The following is a 17,240-nucleotide window of genomic DNA, read 5'->3' on the forward strand; positions in this document are numbered from 1 at the left end:
AACATATGACCTGTTTGTATGTCAGATATTACCTCTCCTAACTGCCATTGGTATTATAACAGTGACTATGTGTATGTGTTCACAGAAACACATATGGAGCCAGCATGTGGAGACTTGCAAGATGATTTGATGAAGTCCACGCTGACAGACGGGCTTGATACTGATGGCTCTGAATGGCGAGAGACCTGGCACTCGGCATAAATGTTTAACTTGTCACAACATGTACTTGTATTGTCTTTTTTAATTATTGAATGTTATCAGTCAATATGGGGAGGGAGAAACCCTGTGTATTCTGCACCAGGATCAGGAAACTCCTGTTTTATACGGAACACAACATTGAAAGGTATGACCACTCTGACATGTTTGCCCCATTACCACCAGACAACATGTTGATTGGCTCTGTATCGGCTGGGCATGACAAGGAAAGGTGTGCATTGTTATATTAGCAGAACATTGCTTCTATGGTATGATGTAAGTGGTTGTTTATTCAACACGGACCTGTTGCTACATTTGAAAGTTAGCAAAACACTTAGTTTAGAATATCTACATAAATTCAGCCATTGCATTCTTTTCATATTACTCTGTAGGCTACTGACCTATTCAAAGCTTCCTCCGTCATCTCACCGTACATCTCTGCCTGTAGTTATTGAACTCAACCTGCAGGAGGTTTGTTTGTTATGATTGAGTGGAGGGAAACAGCTGCCGGAAAGGTCTGACAGATAGGTGTGTCTTGGTGATGGCAAGGACACACCCCCAAGAAACACAGACATCAAACCACACCCACAAGACAACTCACATTTGGCTTCTGTCATGGCCGCCAGCATTTCTTGAGAAGCAATCCAAGAAATGAGGCCAAATCAGCAGGTGCAGTTATCCTTTAAATACCCAGTACAACACCCCATGGCAAAATGGATAGAATTTCAGGAAATTACCTTCCAGACCAGAGTTCGGAATATAAATATACATTCAGTGGACAGTTTATTAGGTACACCACCCAGTTCACGAAAATGGTTCACTCCTACAGACAGTGAGTCACGTGGCTGTGGTTTGCTATATAAAGCAGGCAGAGAGGCATCAAGGCATTCAGTTACTGTTCAATTGAATGTTAGAATGGGCAAAACAAGTGACCTAAGCGACTTTGAGCGTGGCATGATCGTCGGTGCCTGCCAGGCACGCTGGTTCCAGTACCTCAGAAATGGCCGGCCTCCGTGGCTTTTCACGCACAATAGGGTGTAGGGTTTACCGAAAATGGTTTGACAAACAAAAAACATCCAGTCAGTGGTAGTCCTGTGGGTGAAAACATTTAGTTGATGAGAGGTCGAAGGAGAATGGCAAAAATCATGCAAGCTAACAGACGGGCCGCAAACAGGCAAATAACGGCTCTGTATAACAGTGGTATGCAGAACGGCATCTCGCAATGCACAACTCGTCGGTCCTTGTAAAGGATGGGTTATTATAGCAGACGAACACAACGGGTTCCTCTTCTATCAGCTAAAAACAAGAAGTAGATCCGGTGGGCACGTGATCGCCAACTCTGGACAATTAAGGAGTGGAAAAACAAAGCCTGGTCCGACGAATTCCGGTTCCTGTTTCGTAATGCTGCAGGCAGTGTCAGGATTTGGCTTAAGAGTCCATGGCCCCATCCTGCCTGGTGTCAACGGTACAGGCTGGTGGCGGTGGTGTAATGGTGTGGGGAAGGTGTTCCTGGCACACGTTGGGTTCCTTGATACCAATTGAGCAACATTTCCAAGCCCCGAATAATTCAGGCTTTTCTGGAAGCAAAGGGGTGTCCGACCCAGTACTAGATGGATGTATCTAATTAACTGGCCATTTATGAGTGTATTTATGAACTGTATGTGAATGTGCAAGCTAACTAGCTAAATTGCCATACATGTTTAATGCTTTTCGACCTGTTCCCAAATTAATGTAATTGGTTCAGAGTTTGTTTTGATATTTGAACCTGCGTGTCGTGATCGCATTTGGTGTAGGGGGACAAAATAAATGTATGCAAGAGACGCACGTGCGCAGCCGGTTTGGGTTCCGTGTAAGCTTCAGAGTACTGGGCGGAGGCCGGCTAGTGATGACTGTTTTAACAGTCTAATCTGTTCTATGTGCGTTATTTATATGCTTGCCGTGCTTATGTTTAATTTTTGCATCTTTTTCTTTCGGTTTTGTACACCAGCTTCAAACAGCTGAAAATGCTACATTTTTGGTTATGAAAAATATATTTCACAGTGGTTTAGATGGTACAAGGATTCTCTACACTATACTTGCTGGTTTTGTCACATAAACTGAAATTAGGAGAACTATTAGAATTTTAGCAACCAGGAAATGGTGGAGCAATTTTTGCATAGTGCATCTTTAAAAAGATAATAGAAAGAGTTTTGTTGATGCTGAGAATGGTATATGTTTTTAAATAACATTCTTAGAACATTCTCTGAACTTAACTGAAGTTTTCTTGTGGTTTTTATGGAATATTTTCTTAACGTCAAATTTGAGAACATGACTTTAAATAGAACCATGAGGAAACTTTATGCTGAAATAATACAATTCCCACAGAAGATTATTGTTTCTTAATGTTTTTTTTTGAGAACATTCCCAATGGCAAACCAGTTGGCGAACGTTCCTGGAACATAACCTACATTTATTTTAAATGTAACCATGTTTGAACTTTTAAGAAACGTTCTGTTAAAGTAATGAAATTCCAAGAAAATAAAGTTTTTTGAAAAGTACCTAAATGGGCTAAGGATGTTCCAAAGCCAAGCAACTATCTTGTACCATTCCCAGAAAGTTGTGGGAAGATTGTATGCAAAATAACCATAGAACAACCGCGCTCTCACCAAGATGTAAGAGGTTCTAAGAATGTTATGTGCTAGCTGGGAAGCCTTGTCAATATCAGCTGTGTTAAATTAAATGCAACTCACTGTCTGATATGTTTTATGGCTTGTATCTCTCACCGGGAACTCTCAATCCCTCACCGCCCCCCTCTATCTCGCAGTCTCCCTCTCCCTCTCTATATCTATTCTTTATCTAAATCACCATCTGTTTCTGGGATGATAATGGAACAATGTAATGCATTCACCATTGTTGCAGACTTCTAATACCTCTCCTGGTTTCTGTGTGTTGCAGACTTATTCAGCTGAATTGTGAGAAGAGAGAAAAATACGTGAGTGAGTAAGAGGACAACCCTGAACATCCCCTGGCCCCCTTCTGAATAGAAACGCACACACACTCGCAATCATCGCGGACTGCTCGCACTCTCACACTAACTGTGGATGGACCGCAGCTCTAGAAAAAAAACACTACAAGCCTGAAAAGGGAGGACACTGATGCCCATGACCCCACACCTATCCTCCAGGCTGTCCTCAGGAACCCTGCCTCTCCTCTAAGTTCAGTGTGACCAGACAGAGAGAGCAGACAACATGGCTCCAAGCCCCCTCCTCTGGCCCCCGCTGGGATGGCTGTGTGTGGGGCTGCTTTTGCCCCTGGTGCGGGGCGGGGAGTGCCCGCGGCTGTGTGTGTGTGAGGTGCGCCCCTGGTTCACCCCCCAGTCCACCTACAGGGAGGCGGCCACGGTGGACTGCAACGACCTGCGGCTGACACACATCCCCTCCAACCTGTCTTCTGACACCCAGGTGCTGCTGCTCCAGAGCAACTCCATCGCCCACACCAGCGGGGAGCTAGAAGCCCTGTTCAACCTGACGGAGCTGGACATGTCCCAGAACAACTTCAGCACAATGGAGGCTGTGGGCCTGGCCAACATGAACCAGCTTACCACCCTTCACCTGGAGGAGAACCAGATTAGCCAGCTTCCTGGCCACTGCCTGCAGGACCTCAGCAACCTACAGGAGCTCTACATCAACCACAACCAGATCAGCACCATCGCCCCTGGGGCGTTCTCCGGTCTGCATAGCCTGCTGCGCCTCCACCTCAACTCCAACAGGCTCCGGGTTATCGACAACCGCTGGTTCGAGGCAACGCCCAACCTGGAGATCCTGATGATCGGAGAGAACCCTCTCATTGGCATCCTGGACATGAACTTCAAGCCCCTGGGGAGCCTGAGGAGCCTGGTCCTGGCCTGCATGGACCTCACTGACATTCCTGGGAATGCTCTGGTGGGCCTGGATAACCTGGAGAGCCTATCCTTCTACGACAACAAGCTGGTCCGGGTGCCCCAGCTGGCCCTGCAGAAAGTGCCCAACCTGAAGTTCCTGGACCTGAACAAGAACCCAGTGCACACGATCCATGAGGGAGACTTCAGGAACATGCTGCGTCTGAAGGAGCTTGGTATCAACAACATGGCTGACCTGGTATCCATCGACCGTTACGCCCTGGACAACCTGCCTGAGCTGACCAAGCTGGAGGCCACTAACAACCCCAAGCTGTCCTACGTGCACCGGACGGCCTTCAGGGACGTGTCCTCCCTGGAGAGCCTGATGCTAAACAACAATGCCCTCAACTCTGTCTACCAGCACACCGTGGAGGCGCTGCCCAACCTCCGCGAGATCAGCCTGCACAGCAACCCACTGCGCTGCGACTGTGTCATCCAGTGGATGAGCTCCAACAGGACCAGTGTGCGCTTCATGGAGCCCCTGGCTATGCTGTGTACCTCGCCGCCCGAGCTCCGGGGCCAGCGAGTCAGAGAGGTGAAGCTGCAGGACTCCCCAGAGCAGTGCCTGCCCTTCATCTCCCACGACACCTTCCCCAGCCACCTGAGCCTTGAGCTGGGCATGAGTGTCAGCCTGGACTGCAGGGCTATGGCTGAGCCTGAGCCAGAGATATACTGGGTGTCTCCTATGGGGAGCAAGATAACGGTGGACACGGTGTCGGAGCGTTACCACCTGAGCAGTGAGGGCACCCTGCGACTGTCCCACGTCCAGGTGGAGGACTCAGGTCGCTACACCTGCGTAGCCCAGAACACAGAGGGCGCCGACACACGCGTCACCACCATCCGGGTCAATGGTACCCTGGTGGACAGCGCCGAGGTGATGAAGATCTACGTCAAGCAGACCGAGTCCCACTCCATTCTGGTCTCCTGGAAGATCAACTCCAACGTCATGACCTCCAACCTCAAGTGGGCATCAGCCACCATGAAGATTGACAACCCCCACATCACCTACACTGCACGCGTGCCCGTCGACGTGCACGAGTACAACCTGACCCACCTGCAGCCGGCCACCGAGTACGAGGTGTGCCTCACTGTGTCCAACATTCACCTGCAGACCCACAAGTCGTGCGTCAACGTGACCACGCGCAGCGTCACCTTCACCCTGGACGTGTTGGACCAGAGACCTAGCGCCGCCCTGCTAGCCGTCATGGCCACCATGCTGGCCTTCCTCAGCCTGGCTACTGTGGGGGTGTACGTGGCCCGGCGCTGGAAGAAGAAGAACTACCACCACTCCCTGAAGAAGTACATGCAGAAGACCTCCTCCATCCCCCTCAATGAGCTCTACCCGCCCCTCATCAACCTATGGGAGGCAGACAGTGAGAAGGACAAGGAGGGCGGTACAGAGAGCAAGCCCTCCCCCGTGGACACCACACGCAGCTACTACATGTGGTGAAGCGGGCCTGCACCAGCACACACAGACACTTTTGCCATTTTGGTGCAAAAGTCGTATAAAAGTCATAAAACATTTTTTTTTGTATTTTTCAGCTTTGCTAACACATGGCAGAGTGATAAAGGACAGGATTTTTATTAGTATAGCGTATCGCCTTTGTTTGACTCTCTCTTTTTCTCTGTTATCGTTTGGACTAGTCCAAGATGGCAGCTGTGTCTAGCTTCCGGGTTGTCTTAGTTGCTGCATTTTATTTCTGTGATGCGTTTTTGAAGGACAGATTTTTGTCTTGTTGATGCAGCAGCAGGTACTATTAGTCGAGGTAAAGGTTCCTCTGGCAATGTTGTTAGGGATTGCACTGCTCATTCTCTCTTTTTGTAAAACAGGTGATCTGTTGTGCACTGAATTGTAAAGGAGTTTGTATGGACTTCAATTAAAAGCTGACTAAGGGGATTAGACTTCGTATACTGTCTACTGAATAACTCTAGCGATTGTACGGTAATGTTGTATCAACTATCATTTTAAACTCTTTTTTGGAATTAGTTTGCTGATAAATGTGCTGTAAAGCTAGAAATGTGAATGTTTGATAACATAACTAGGTACAGTAGAAGCTTTTTTATTTACTCTGAATTATTTATTTCTTATTTGCTCAAATCTGTTGCTGACCACTAACTTTTGTTGTGATTTTAACATGCAAAATGTTGTATATGAGGAAGAAGTTTAAATAAATAACATTGTTGTTTGTTTTATATAAATGTCTCTTAATCAGTTGTTGCATATTTATTTCAACTGTTATAGTAATTTCTCAGTAGAAATTATATTGTGCAGCCCATGACCTGTTACTATACCTCTGTTTGACCTCTGATCACTTGGCTCTGGTTATTTTTCCGTGAGGACACGGTTCCACTTCACCTCCAATGTGCTTCAGCAGAATATTAGCAGTATCTTAGCATGGAGCTCACGGCTCAGACTCACACTGTGCAGCAGAGCCCACTCCCGTGAGTCTAATCAGCCGTACAGAGAGCACTGTCAGCTTAACCCCCCTCTCAGCTTAACCCCCCTCTCAGTCTGCTCTACGTGTGTGTGCGTGAGTGAGTGCATGTGTGCACACTATATCAGAGTGAGAGAGAATAAACATGTTATTCCATTATATTACCCCATTACACATCATCAATCAGTGTTTCACTAGTGAAGGAACTGGGCTAATATCATACAACATGCCACCTTCACTCCACTACTGTTCCCTCCTGGTCTGACTAAATCACTCCTCTCACAACGCCCACATTATGAACATGCAGAGAGAAACAGCTATTAATATGCCAGGGGAGATCTCAGAGAGAATAGTAGTTTACCTGTAGAGAGGATGTGAGGGGGAGGTGAGGAAGGGTCTGAAGATGGATAGGATCAGATTGAGGGTAGCAGGAGGTTGTAGATGTGGTGGGTTGTTGATGTAGGCCTGTGTCCTGTGTACTATGCACTAGTGGCTCACCATCAATCCCCTTCTGTCTGTTTATAGGTGTATTATTGCTCTGTGAGTTTCATACAAGCAGTAGATGAGGAGACAATGTGTTAAGCGAGGGGTCATTACTTGACGGTGCAAGAAGAATAGCCAACACTGCTCTGATCTAAATGAGAGACCAGTGCAGCTCTTGATAATATCTTTCATACACCGTATCAAATAGACTTCTGAGTCTGTGCTGCCCTCTAGTGGGTGTTACAAGACAGCTCTAGTGGGCACTAAGAATTGACCATGAGAACTAATGTGCGGCTGGGGTTGTTTTAAGGCCTCAGAAATCCCAAAAATTGAAAAGTTGACTAGGAGTGATTTTTCAGGAAAACAATAGATGAAGATTATTCAATAAATACAAATGATATTTAACAGCAGATATAAAGTTCTTACATATTTATTTTTTTGGAATGGTTCCATCTGGGACGGTATGAGTAGGAGTCTGTTGATAACTCTGCTCTACTGACACATTAAGTTTTCTGTTTGTTTTTGTCACAGAATGGTGTAATAAAACTTTTCCACACAGAAGAGGGAAACATATGACAGGAAAATATTGTGATGACGTTTACATAATTTATTCCCAAAGAAGGCAAACAGTGTGGATTTGATGTGTAAATTTGCACACAAACAACAGGTAATAGAACAGTTCATATCTTGCCCTTCTCATTTAAAACATCCTTTTTGTGTTCAATTAGATTAGAGAAAATATTACATGATACTCATAGTTATATAGCAATACAGAGACTCAAGGAGTGTAAACAAAAAGCTGTAATATACATACATCATGCAAAAATGTATAGAGGAAAGTGGGAATGAGTGGTAAATACTGCCACTGCAGTCCCATCACACTAAATCTATTAGTGACCATAAATGGCCCCAATATGACACAGTAACCAAAAAATACATAACACAACATCATTTTGGCCCCACAAAAATAACAAGTTAAAAAAGCTTTATAAGGCATTCATCATTTCTTCATAAGAACTGCATAGATGCTTAAATTATTTAAACTGTCACACTACATAGGGTGATATTAAGTCCTGACATCTGGTGCTTTTACAAATATGGCATAAGCGTTTTAAATTGTATTGCATTTGCTTGACATTTGATTATGAATGGGACAAATATTGAATGAGACAAATATTGAATGAGACAAATCTTCCCCCCCTAAAATAGTTAATTTGAGTTCAAAAAAGAAAAAAAGGAAAATGGTTAATGGTATACCATAATATAATGGTTTTATGGTTTGTTAATTGAGTATCCTTAAACATCTAATGTAACCTGCCTGACTGATTTTGTTAATCAGTTCCAGAGTTAGTTGTTTAAGCTCTGAACTTTTGTCTGAGCATCTAAGAGGGACAGGCGACGGGCCCCAAGGAAGGGTTTATCAGCCTCACAAGCAGTGAGGTTTTTGATTAGATTCTCTCTATCAACATTTAGGAGCAGGCCTTCTGGCAGGTGGAGCGCCAGGGTCACATGGTCCCACATGTACCATGTATTGTAAACATGACCATCTGTTTCTACTATTTTGTCCATGGCGTTTATGGTTAACCCAACTTTTTGTGTTGCTGACATGGCTTGTGCTCGCCAGACAATGTGTCCTTTTCCTTCCCCCTCTACATCGTTTTCCTTGTAACCACAGACAGCGTCATCACTACCATCACCAAGACATGGGTACTCCTCAAACTCATCCACACTTGGAGAGTGAACAAGCACACAGTACATTATCTCCTGCTGGTAGACAGAGGTTTCATACACTTTCAGGACAGGCTTTTCTCCACCACATATCTGCTCTCTGTACATCTTCAGGAGATCAGACAGACTGAGAGTGAACCTGTAGTTCCCATAACGCGATTCCTGCTTAAAGGCAGGTGACGTGGTGAACTGATTCAGGAAGGAACCTATCTCTCTTTGCATCTCTCTCTGCTCTGGGGTTCTGTCTGGGAAGATCTTCTCCAGGTAACGATCTTCTGCTGCTCTGATATCATCATGCTCGATGGCCAGGCTCCACCACAGGAGACTCCTATCCCCGCCCCTAAATCCATTTGAATCCAAGATTTCATCGATTTTAGATTCATTGGTGACATGGGCCACTTTGGATATGTGAAACTCGGGTTCTTCTGGGTACCGTGGAATGGAGTTATGAAGGTACCCATGGTCGTTAAGGATCGCCTCATGTTTCAGAGTGGTGATATTCTTATGCTCTCCACTGAAAAAAATCTCTCTTTTATTTCTTCGATTAGTACGCTCCATTTCCCTAAGAAAGAAATAACACATTTATAAACATTACATTCTGTACTCTCTTCTCTGAGGCTACAAATAAGGCCTCTCTCACACAGACATGCACACTCATACATGCACACACACACTCACTCTTGAATTATATTTTCATTGTTACCATGATACCATGATCTACCTTTTTTTTCAAGTTTGAAGATAGCTGATTGGTGGAGGCGATGGAAGACTTGCTGTCTGGTAGATGTAGATAGCTCTTCTCACTCCACAATGAGTGAATTACCTGTACAGTAGTTAAATCAGACATTCAATAAAAGTATCTGAACAACAGTATGTAGTATCCAAACAGCACGGTTATTTTTGTCATTTTTAATCAATCGCTTTTGGTTCTATTTTCACAAGTATGTGGTGAATCCCCAAAACTATAAATACAAAACTGGTAACACATTCAAAACCTTTCCTTGTGCATTCATTTTGTTTACATTTACATTTACATTTAAGTCATTTAGCAGACGCTCTTATCCAGAGCGACTTACAAGTACATACATCCATACTTTTTTTTGTACTGGCCCCCCGTGGGAAACGAACCCACAACCCTGGCGTTGCAAGCGCCATGCTCTACCAACTGAGCCACAAGATGTTTGGCCACATCTTTCACCACACAACCATTGATCGAAAATATGACTTTGCTGTGAAATATGAAAAAATTGGTTTAATCACCAAAATACAACATAATGATATCTTCTCAATATAGTTGTTTCAACAACCAGCTAATCCAATAGCAAACAATGCAAGATACTTGTTTCTAAATTGCCCTTTGAAGTGCTGAAAGTGATATGCTACAGTACAGTAAATTACAGTACATTACACTGTTTTCACATTAGGCTATACACTTGTACTACCCATCAAAATGTCCATAATTTCTATCCCATGTGTGATCAAAGGTGTAATCATTGATGACATCTTCCCCAATCATTGATGCAACAAATGTATTACATTTTTCTGATATAATTACATGTAGAACATAGGTGTACAGTAATCAAATGTAACAAATTAAATGAAACAAAATAAATGAATGAAAGAAACTAGTTAGCAGGCACTAGTTTGCATCTAGCATGCCTTCATTGTTCATGCACCTGGGGAAAAAACGTTTAGCATTGCAAGCCTGACACTGGTCTGCGTTGATGTCATTGCATGCCTCATCCATGGCCTGAGGGCGGGTGGCACGCTCATGTGGATGGTGATCATTAGTGATGGGAAACCGAGGATTTCTGAATGCTTTGGAGCGTTCACCCAAATTGTGCTGAAAAACGGTTCATAACTCAGGGCTTCATTATCTGTTCACAATGCGCTTTAGTGGAATTATCAGATATACTTTTTTTCTTCTCCATTGTTTTCATCAAAACTCTATTTCGTAGCGATAAGTCGTTGGAGTCATTTGCATCTTACATCATGCTTCCCTTTTTTGCCTTCAAGTTTACTATTTTTCAAAATGGAATCTCTGGCATTATTTAGGATGCTTAAGATAGACACATATACTATACTAAATAAAACAAATGATTTGAACAATAGCGCAGAAAGTGTGGTTTCACATGAAATACATTTTCAAAATAGCATGCCTTTAAAAGGATTCAACCTCATACACTCACATCCCTGATTGTTCCATAGTTCCATACTCTACCTGCTAAAATACCAGTCAGGTGAAACTACAATACATGTTTAAAATCCAAACTATATTTGTAAGTACGGTGCCCAGTAGAGCTTGTTGTCTGAAAGCAGCTTGGAATTGAAAAAAAGCCCCAGAACCGCGACGTAATCAGTGGGATCTCAGTTTCGGATGTCATTGAGGATGTACACTATATATACAAACGTATGTGGACACCCTTTTAAATGAGTGGATTCGGCTATTTCAGCCACACACGTTGCTGGCAGGTGTATAAAACGAGCACACAGCCACACACGTTGCTGGCAGGTGTATAAAACGAGCACACAGCCATGCATTCTTGATAGACAAACATTGGCAGTAGAATGGCCTTACTGAAGCGCTCCGTGACTTTCAGCCTGGCACCGTCATAGGATGCCACTTTTCCAACAAGTCAGTTCGGAAAATTTCTGCTCTGCAAGAGCTGCCCCGGTCAACTGTAAGTGCTCTTATTGTGAAGTGGAAATGTCTAGGAGCAACAACGCCTCTGCCGGGAAGGGGTTAGGCCACACAAGCTCACAAAACGGGACCGGTGAGTGCTGAAGCTCATAAAAATTGTCTGTCCTCAGTTGCAACACTCACTACTCTCATGACTGTCCTGTGAGGATCCAATGGTTTAGATCAGCTTGGCAATGGTTGACAATAACCAGACCTTCTCTCATCCACAGAAGAGACAGCTCACACCCGGTCTTATATTTAAGGACCATCCAGTATTGGCTAAAGGAATGTCCTTTGTCCCCAGAAACTTTTGCCGCCCAAAACTCTAATATCCAAAAAGTGATAGGACAAGGACAATCCTGGCCGGCCAAACCCTCCCCTAACTCGGACGACGCTGGGCCAATTGTGTGTCGCCTCACGGGTCTCCTGTTCGCGGCCGGAATGACACGGATCTCAAACCAGCATCTGTAGAAACGCAGTTTACACTGCGATGCACCACTCGGGAAGTTCCATCCACAAAGTTTTGAATGCTTATTAATTGCCTGGCACGAAGTATCAAAATACTACACAGGACTCTTAAAGAATTTAATTTAAATGTTAATTGTATTTTTTGATCACAGAAACAATGAGGAAAATATGGAGAAAAAATTATCATTATGGAATGTTAATTATATAAAGCAGCCCGTGTAATCATCTGCCAGAGAGTAGCCCCAATCGGCCCGAGCCTCAAGTAACACATTTGGGCCAGATAACTGACACCGGAATCGGCCCGAGCTTAATCCCCGCATCCTAGCCATAAGTAATACTGCCAAAAGCGGGCCACATGACCTCGGCCGAGTGCCCCGTCTCTCAGCCAGAATCGGCCCAGATCCACTGTGCAGGCTGCAGTTCCATTGACGTGCCATAGTCCTATTTAAAGTCCCCATCGTGTGACTGTCGAATTTGTGTAGCTCCTCACAATCATCACACATAACATAGCTGGCACTTCTATCATCCTATTTTACTGCTTCACCAAATCTTTCCCAAACATTACTTTTCTGGCCTGTTTTCTCTTTATTATCAACTCTCTATTTCATAGCTTTTCTCTTATTGATTTGAATTTCACCATTGTCGTTTTTTTTAAATATTGTTTTTTCTTCATCCATACAATATTTCATGACCCTAAACCCGCCCGCCCCACTGATATAACCGTGGGTACCGGGTTATGAGTCAAGCCGCTCATCATTAGAGTGTGCAGTTTTTACATTACCATATTGCAAACTTACGTTTCAGCCGAAGATTGAGCCCAGTAACTTACTTTGTAGAGTTTCAGATTGGTTGCTTTCGGTGGATGGCTCCTGTTGATAAAAGGTGAGGTGCACAGGTGAGCGAGTCGGTCAAGGATCGACTCAGACGAGGAGTTAAAGTTTAACAATCAGCAGTTTATTCAGAGTAAATATATTTGGTACTGCGCATGCGGGCTCCGTCTAAGAACTCCGAGTGAGCTAAAAGAAGAGAGCCCCTAAAACAGGTTGATTACAGATTATATACAGTACAGAAAGTAGGTTGATTCTTTGAAGTCCTGGTCCTCTGGTTGGCTCTGGTCCGGGCGTAGTCCATGCTTATTGGTCCACCATTGTTGTTGAAGAATGTCCCTTGCTTAATGTCTGTTTTGAATTTCCCAACTGCCGCGGGTGCACAATGTTGATAAGCTTAGGATCCCTAGAAGCTCTATTAGGTATTAATGCGGTGTGTGTGGTTCTCTGTGTTTGAGTGTGAATGTGCGTGGGTGGTGTGTGTGTGTGTGTGTGTCTTCCAGCCATCAGCAGATATGTCATCACAAAATGAAGTCCCTTAGACCTCTGCGGTTGACCCAGTTCCTGTTTTCTTGGCTGTATGTGGAAACATTAGTATGGCATGCCAGAAGCAGGTTGTGCAACATACTGCAAACACACTTGTAATATAAGTTCATTTGCTTTGCCTTTTGTTACTAAAAGCTAATGCATAGATATAAAGGCCTATCTTGGCTTCAAGCATATATGAGCATAAAAGTTTTTCTTACAAATCCCTCTCTTCACGTCTTCCTAGACGTGACTAACTGTCTGGAAAGAAACTTTTCAGAGAAAAGTTTTGATTATTCCCTCTCTTCACGTCTCTTCAGAGACGTGACCAATCAGTCAACAGCACAGTCCATACTTATGAACTCTGCTTCCGTCCCTAGGTCGTCATAAACATCCTCTGGGCCCAATAATGGGAACATCTGCGCCGTGCTATGGGGGTCAATGGCTTTGGTAATGAGCCTATCTATTAAGGATCGTATGCATGGTATGCAGCAGCAACCACACAGAACAAGAACTGCTGCAAAGACGGAGATAGAAACTAGGATTGAGGAAATCAAGGTTTTATATTTGCCAAACACATTCATCCAAGAATCCCACATAGAGGAGTCGATGCCGGAGTGGGACTTCATTTTACCATTCAAAGTCCTCAGTCCCTCTAGTGCTACTGTCAGACTACCATCAGAGGCCGTATTGTTAGGAATGAACGTGCAACAGTGTTCCCCAAACATGGAGCAAACACCTCCCTTTTCTGCCAACAGCATGTCTACAGCGATACGATTCTGGAAAGCCATAAGGCTGGTAGCTGATAGTTGACCATGGACTGCCTCAAACCCTTGCTGAGTCCAGTTGCCTAAACGTTGTACATTAAAATGGATATAATTTATCCGATCAACATTTTTATTAACGGTGCACCACCAGCATATTGGACGATTCAAGTCCTGCATTGACTTGATTCACTAACTTATACTTATCCGGCACCCCTCTGGGTACCCCAATAGCATCAATGTAGGTCGGGTTCTCAGCAGTGGGGTGCACCTCTCGCTTGGGTCGGCTCAACTTCGCCTCTTCCACTTGGGACATGAGTTCAGACACACTCATGGGATGGACTGTAATGGGAAGGAGCAAAGACACTAGGGCACATAAACCAGATGAGGTAGGAGGAAATCGTGACAACAACCTATTACCTCCACACCACCACCACACATCAGCTCTAGACACTGGTTTAAAATTTGCCGTAAGCATGTGAGTGTACCAGCACCAACTATCAGGGAGCTTACCCAACCTTGTCCCTCCACCTATCATGTTTATGCATGTAAAATTAGCTCTTGCCACACTGGAGGAAAATATCGGTTTATTGACCACCGTGGTGACTACCGGATAAACAGTGTCCCACTGTGAACATTTCTCAGGTGGGTTGTCTTTGTTCATAAGGGGCAATAGACAGTCTCCGCTAATAGCGGCTGGGACTATGCGGAGCAATGGCCTAGCTCCCATGCAAACTACACAGCTTTGCAGGGTCATGTTAGCTGCTTGTTCGGTCAATAGTAGCCAATTGTTATTGAAACCTGAGATTCCGGTGGCAGTAAGAATGGTATCATCAGGGGTGGTAGGAGTGGTGACCATATTAATAGGACCCCAATCGCCCTTTCCCTTAGATGTTAAAACAGTAAACCGGTCAGTAATAGCAGAGGGCTGAGCCTGCTGTGTAATGCAGATTTTTACTGGCCAGTAGAGTAGATCCTTACTAGATTCTACATGTGGTGCTAGTATAAAATCCTGACAACCCGTCCCAGTACCTGGTCGGATAATTAGTGATAAACCCCAATTACGCAATTAGTCCTAGTCAGTGACAATCTTTTCCGCCAGATAAGAACTGCTTGTCCTGATGAATAACTGGACCAGTCAGGACCAGTCTCAGCGACCAGGCTCTTCCATGACCACTCCTGAAACCCCCCTTTTGTCATATACCAGTTAAATCTGGTGTATTCCAGAGCATGCCCTCCCAGGCCATTCCTAGCTTTTCCCAATAACCCCCAAGACAGTGTAATGGTGGTGGTTACATTAGCGGGTACACATAAGGTGGTGCTTCTAACCTGGTTTGTGGTGCAATTTTGGTTAATAGGTTCAATGTGTCTTTTGCGTACTATGTGCCTGGGCATACTAGCGTTAGAGGTAGAGTTGGCGCCATCAGATATCTTGACCACATTTTTAGCCATGTGTTCAAAAGCCCAAAGCATTATTCCCACTATGCAACCTGAGGTTATCATAAACAGTACAAACATTGGAAGAGAACATCCTAATCTACTCCATGGCGTTCTCTGTTGTCTAGACCATGGGTGGCCCTCCCTGGCACCTGAGGAGTGGAGTCGCCTCCACATTCTTCAGTTGTCAGGGCGTACCGAATTTGTAGCCGAATTAGATGCGATCAAGTCGCTTCTGACTTCAGTCAGTGTTCTGTCAGGTGCTGGTGCTGGTGTACAGTGAGTCAGGTGGTGCCAAGGTGCGCCCGATTTACCTTTGACCTGGACTGAGTGTGAAGTAACTTCCTTCACTTCGTACGGTCCATTCCACCTGGGATCTGCCCACTTTCTTTTGTGGACCTTGATCCTTACCCAGTCTCCAACCTTTACCCTTGGTTGTCCCTGGTCATCCGTCAGCTCCCCCTCTGCGACACGGTGTATCTGTATGGAGAGAGCTGCAGATAATTCGGTCAGTTTTTTTACATAGTCAGACATTCCTATCTGGTGGACATCAAGAGGGGGCATATGACCTCCCTCTCTTGGCGGCCCAGGCATCACTCGGCCTGTCATTATTTCATGGGGTGAAAGATGTGTCCCTGCACCTGGTGAGGACCTCATGGCCATCAGTGCCAGGGGCAGGGCTTCCACCCACGTCAATTTTGTCCCTGCACAAACCTTAGCTATCTTAGCTTTCAAAGTTTGGTTACAGCGTTCCACAAGTCCCTGCGATTGCGGCTTATACACCGAACCGAATTTGTGTGCAATGCCAAACCTCTCCTCAACCTGTCTCAGGTGTTGATTGGAGAAGTGGGACCCATTGTCGGATCTGATTTGTCGCGGGACCCCATACCTAGGTATGAGTTCCGTTTGTAGCCACTTAATGACAGACTTCGCATCCTCTTTGGCTGTTGGGATTGCTTCTACCCATTTGGAGAATCTGTCTACCATTACTAGCAAATATCTCTTTCCCCCTTTCACTTGCTCTGCTCCCATATCTGTGTAATCTATGCTGATGTCTTGAAAACAGGCATTGGGCACCGGGTAATGACCCATTGGTGTTTGGTATGGTTTCTTCGGGTTGTAATTTCCACAGATAGTGCAACTGTCGCAAAACAAGTCAGTCATTTCCTTCATGTATGGATGCCACCATACATAAGAAATTTTTTGTAGGGTCTTCAGTTTTCCCTCATGTGTCAGGCCGTGCGCTTCTCGAATCAGTTCTGGGCAGAGATTAGCTGGTGCTACTAATCTTCCATCATGGGAACGCCAGAGGTCATCCATCCCTTTTGTGGCTCCCCTCTGTCCCCAAACTGAGTGTTCATATGATCCTGCTGAGAGCTGTAGTTCTTTGATGTGAAAAAGATCCCGATATCTGAAAGTCATTGTTCCCCAGTGGTTCTTCCTGTGTCCTGGGGTTCGGAGTGAGCCGTGACAGCAGTCTTGGCTCCTCAGAAAAAATAAATGGGTTGCTTGTTGATCGTCCTCCAGGGGAACCCAAATTCCCAGTGTCCATGGAGTAGAGAACGCCAGGGGGCTCCAGATCCACAACATCGATTGTTCCCTCCATCAGGCGTACTGCCACTTCCCCCTTCACCACACCCCCTCTCACAGTTAATACAGGGGCCTGTATAGTAGCTGGTGGTGAGGCTGAGGGAGGCGAGTAGGGTGGGGGTCTGTATTCTTCTGGCAGGTTTGGATAGAGGCGCTGGTTGGGTGATTGTCCTTTGTCTGGGTTGGCTGGTG

The 17,240-nt window shown here is 45.0% G+C and overlaps 2 protein-coding genes across 10 annotated transcripts in view; one reads left to right on the forward strand and one right to left on the reverse strand.

Moving 5' to 3' along the window:
* The window catches only part of LOC129846866 (leucine-rich repeat neuronal protein 1-like), a 38,801-nt gene extending 32,478 nt beyond the window's left edge, over positions 1-6,323 (forward strand). For 5 of the 9 annotated variants that reach the window (XM_055914666.1, XM_055914683.1, XM_055914675.1 and 2 more), the window contains one exon: positions 86-6,323. In XM_055914666.1, the coding sequence (XP_055770641.1) occupies positions 3,423-5,561 (2,139 nt within the window). In that variant the 5' untranslated portion in view covers positions 86-3,422 and the 3' untranslated portion in view covers positions 5,562-6,323. The remainder of the gene's footprint in view (positions 1-85) is intronic. The other 4 variants (XM_055914705.1, XM_055914711.1, XM_055914657.1 and 1 more) reach the window with 3 other exon arrangements.
* Positions 6,324-7,613: 1,290 nt separating this feature from the next.
* LOC129846908 (uncharacterized) lies at positions 7,614-12,775 on the reverse strand. The gene is made up of 3 exons (XM_055914722.1): positions 12,703-12,775; positions 9,479-9,580; positions 7,614-9,319 (listed from the first exon to the last, which is right to left on the reverse strand). The coding sequence occupies exon 3, from the start codon at positions 9,313-9,315 to the stop codon at positions 8,377-8,379; it is 939 nt and encodes a 312-aa protein (XP_055770697.1). The 5' UTR covers positions 9,316-9,319; positions 9,479-9,580; positions 12,703-12,775; the 3' UTR covers positions 7,614-8,376.
* Positions 12,776-17,240: the final 4,465 nt, after the last annotated feature.

This window comes from Salvelinus fontinalis, chromosome 3, assembly GCF_029448725.1.
Source record: "Salvelinus fontinalis isolate EN_2023a chromosome 3, ASM2944872v1, whole genome shotgun sequence".
In the NCBI taxonomy this organism is placed as follows: Eukaryota; Metazoa; Chordata; class Actinopteri; order Salmoniformes; family Salmonidae; genus Salvelinus; species Salvelinus fontinalis.

What these genes read in the sequence shown, in the direction of transcription:
- LOC129846908 (XM_055914722.1), bottom strand. Translation starts at nt 9,315, where the DNA reads ATGGAGCGTACTAATCGAAGAAATAAAAGAGAGATTTTTTTCAGTGGA.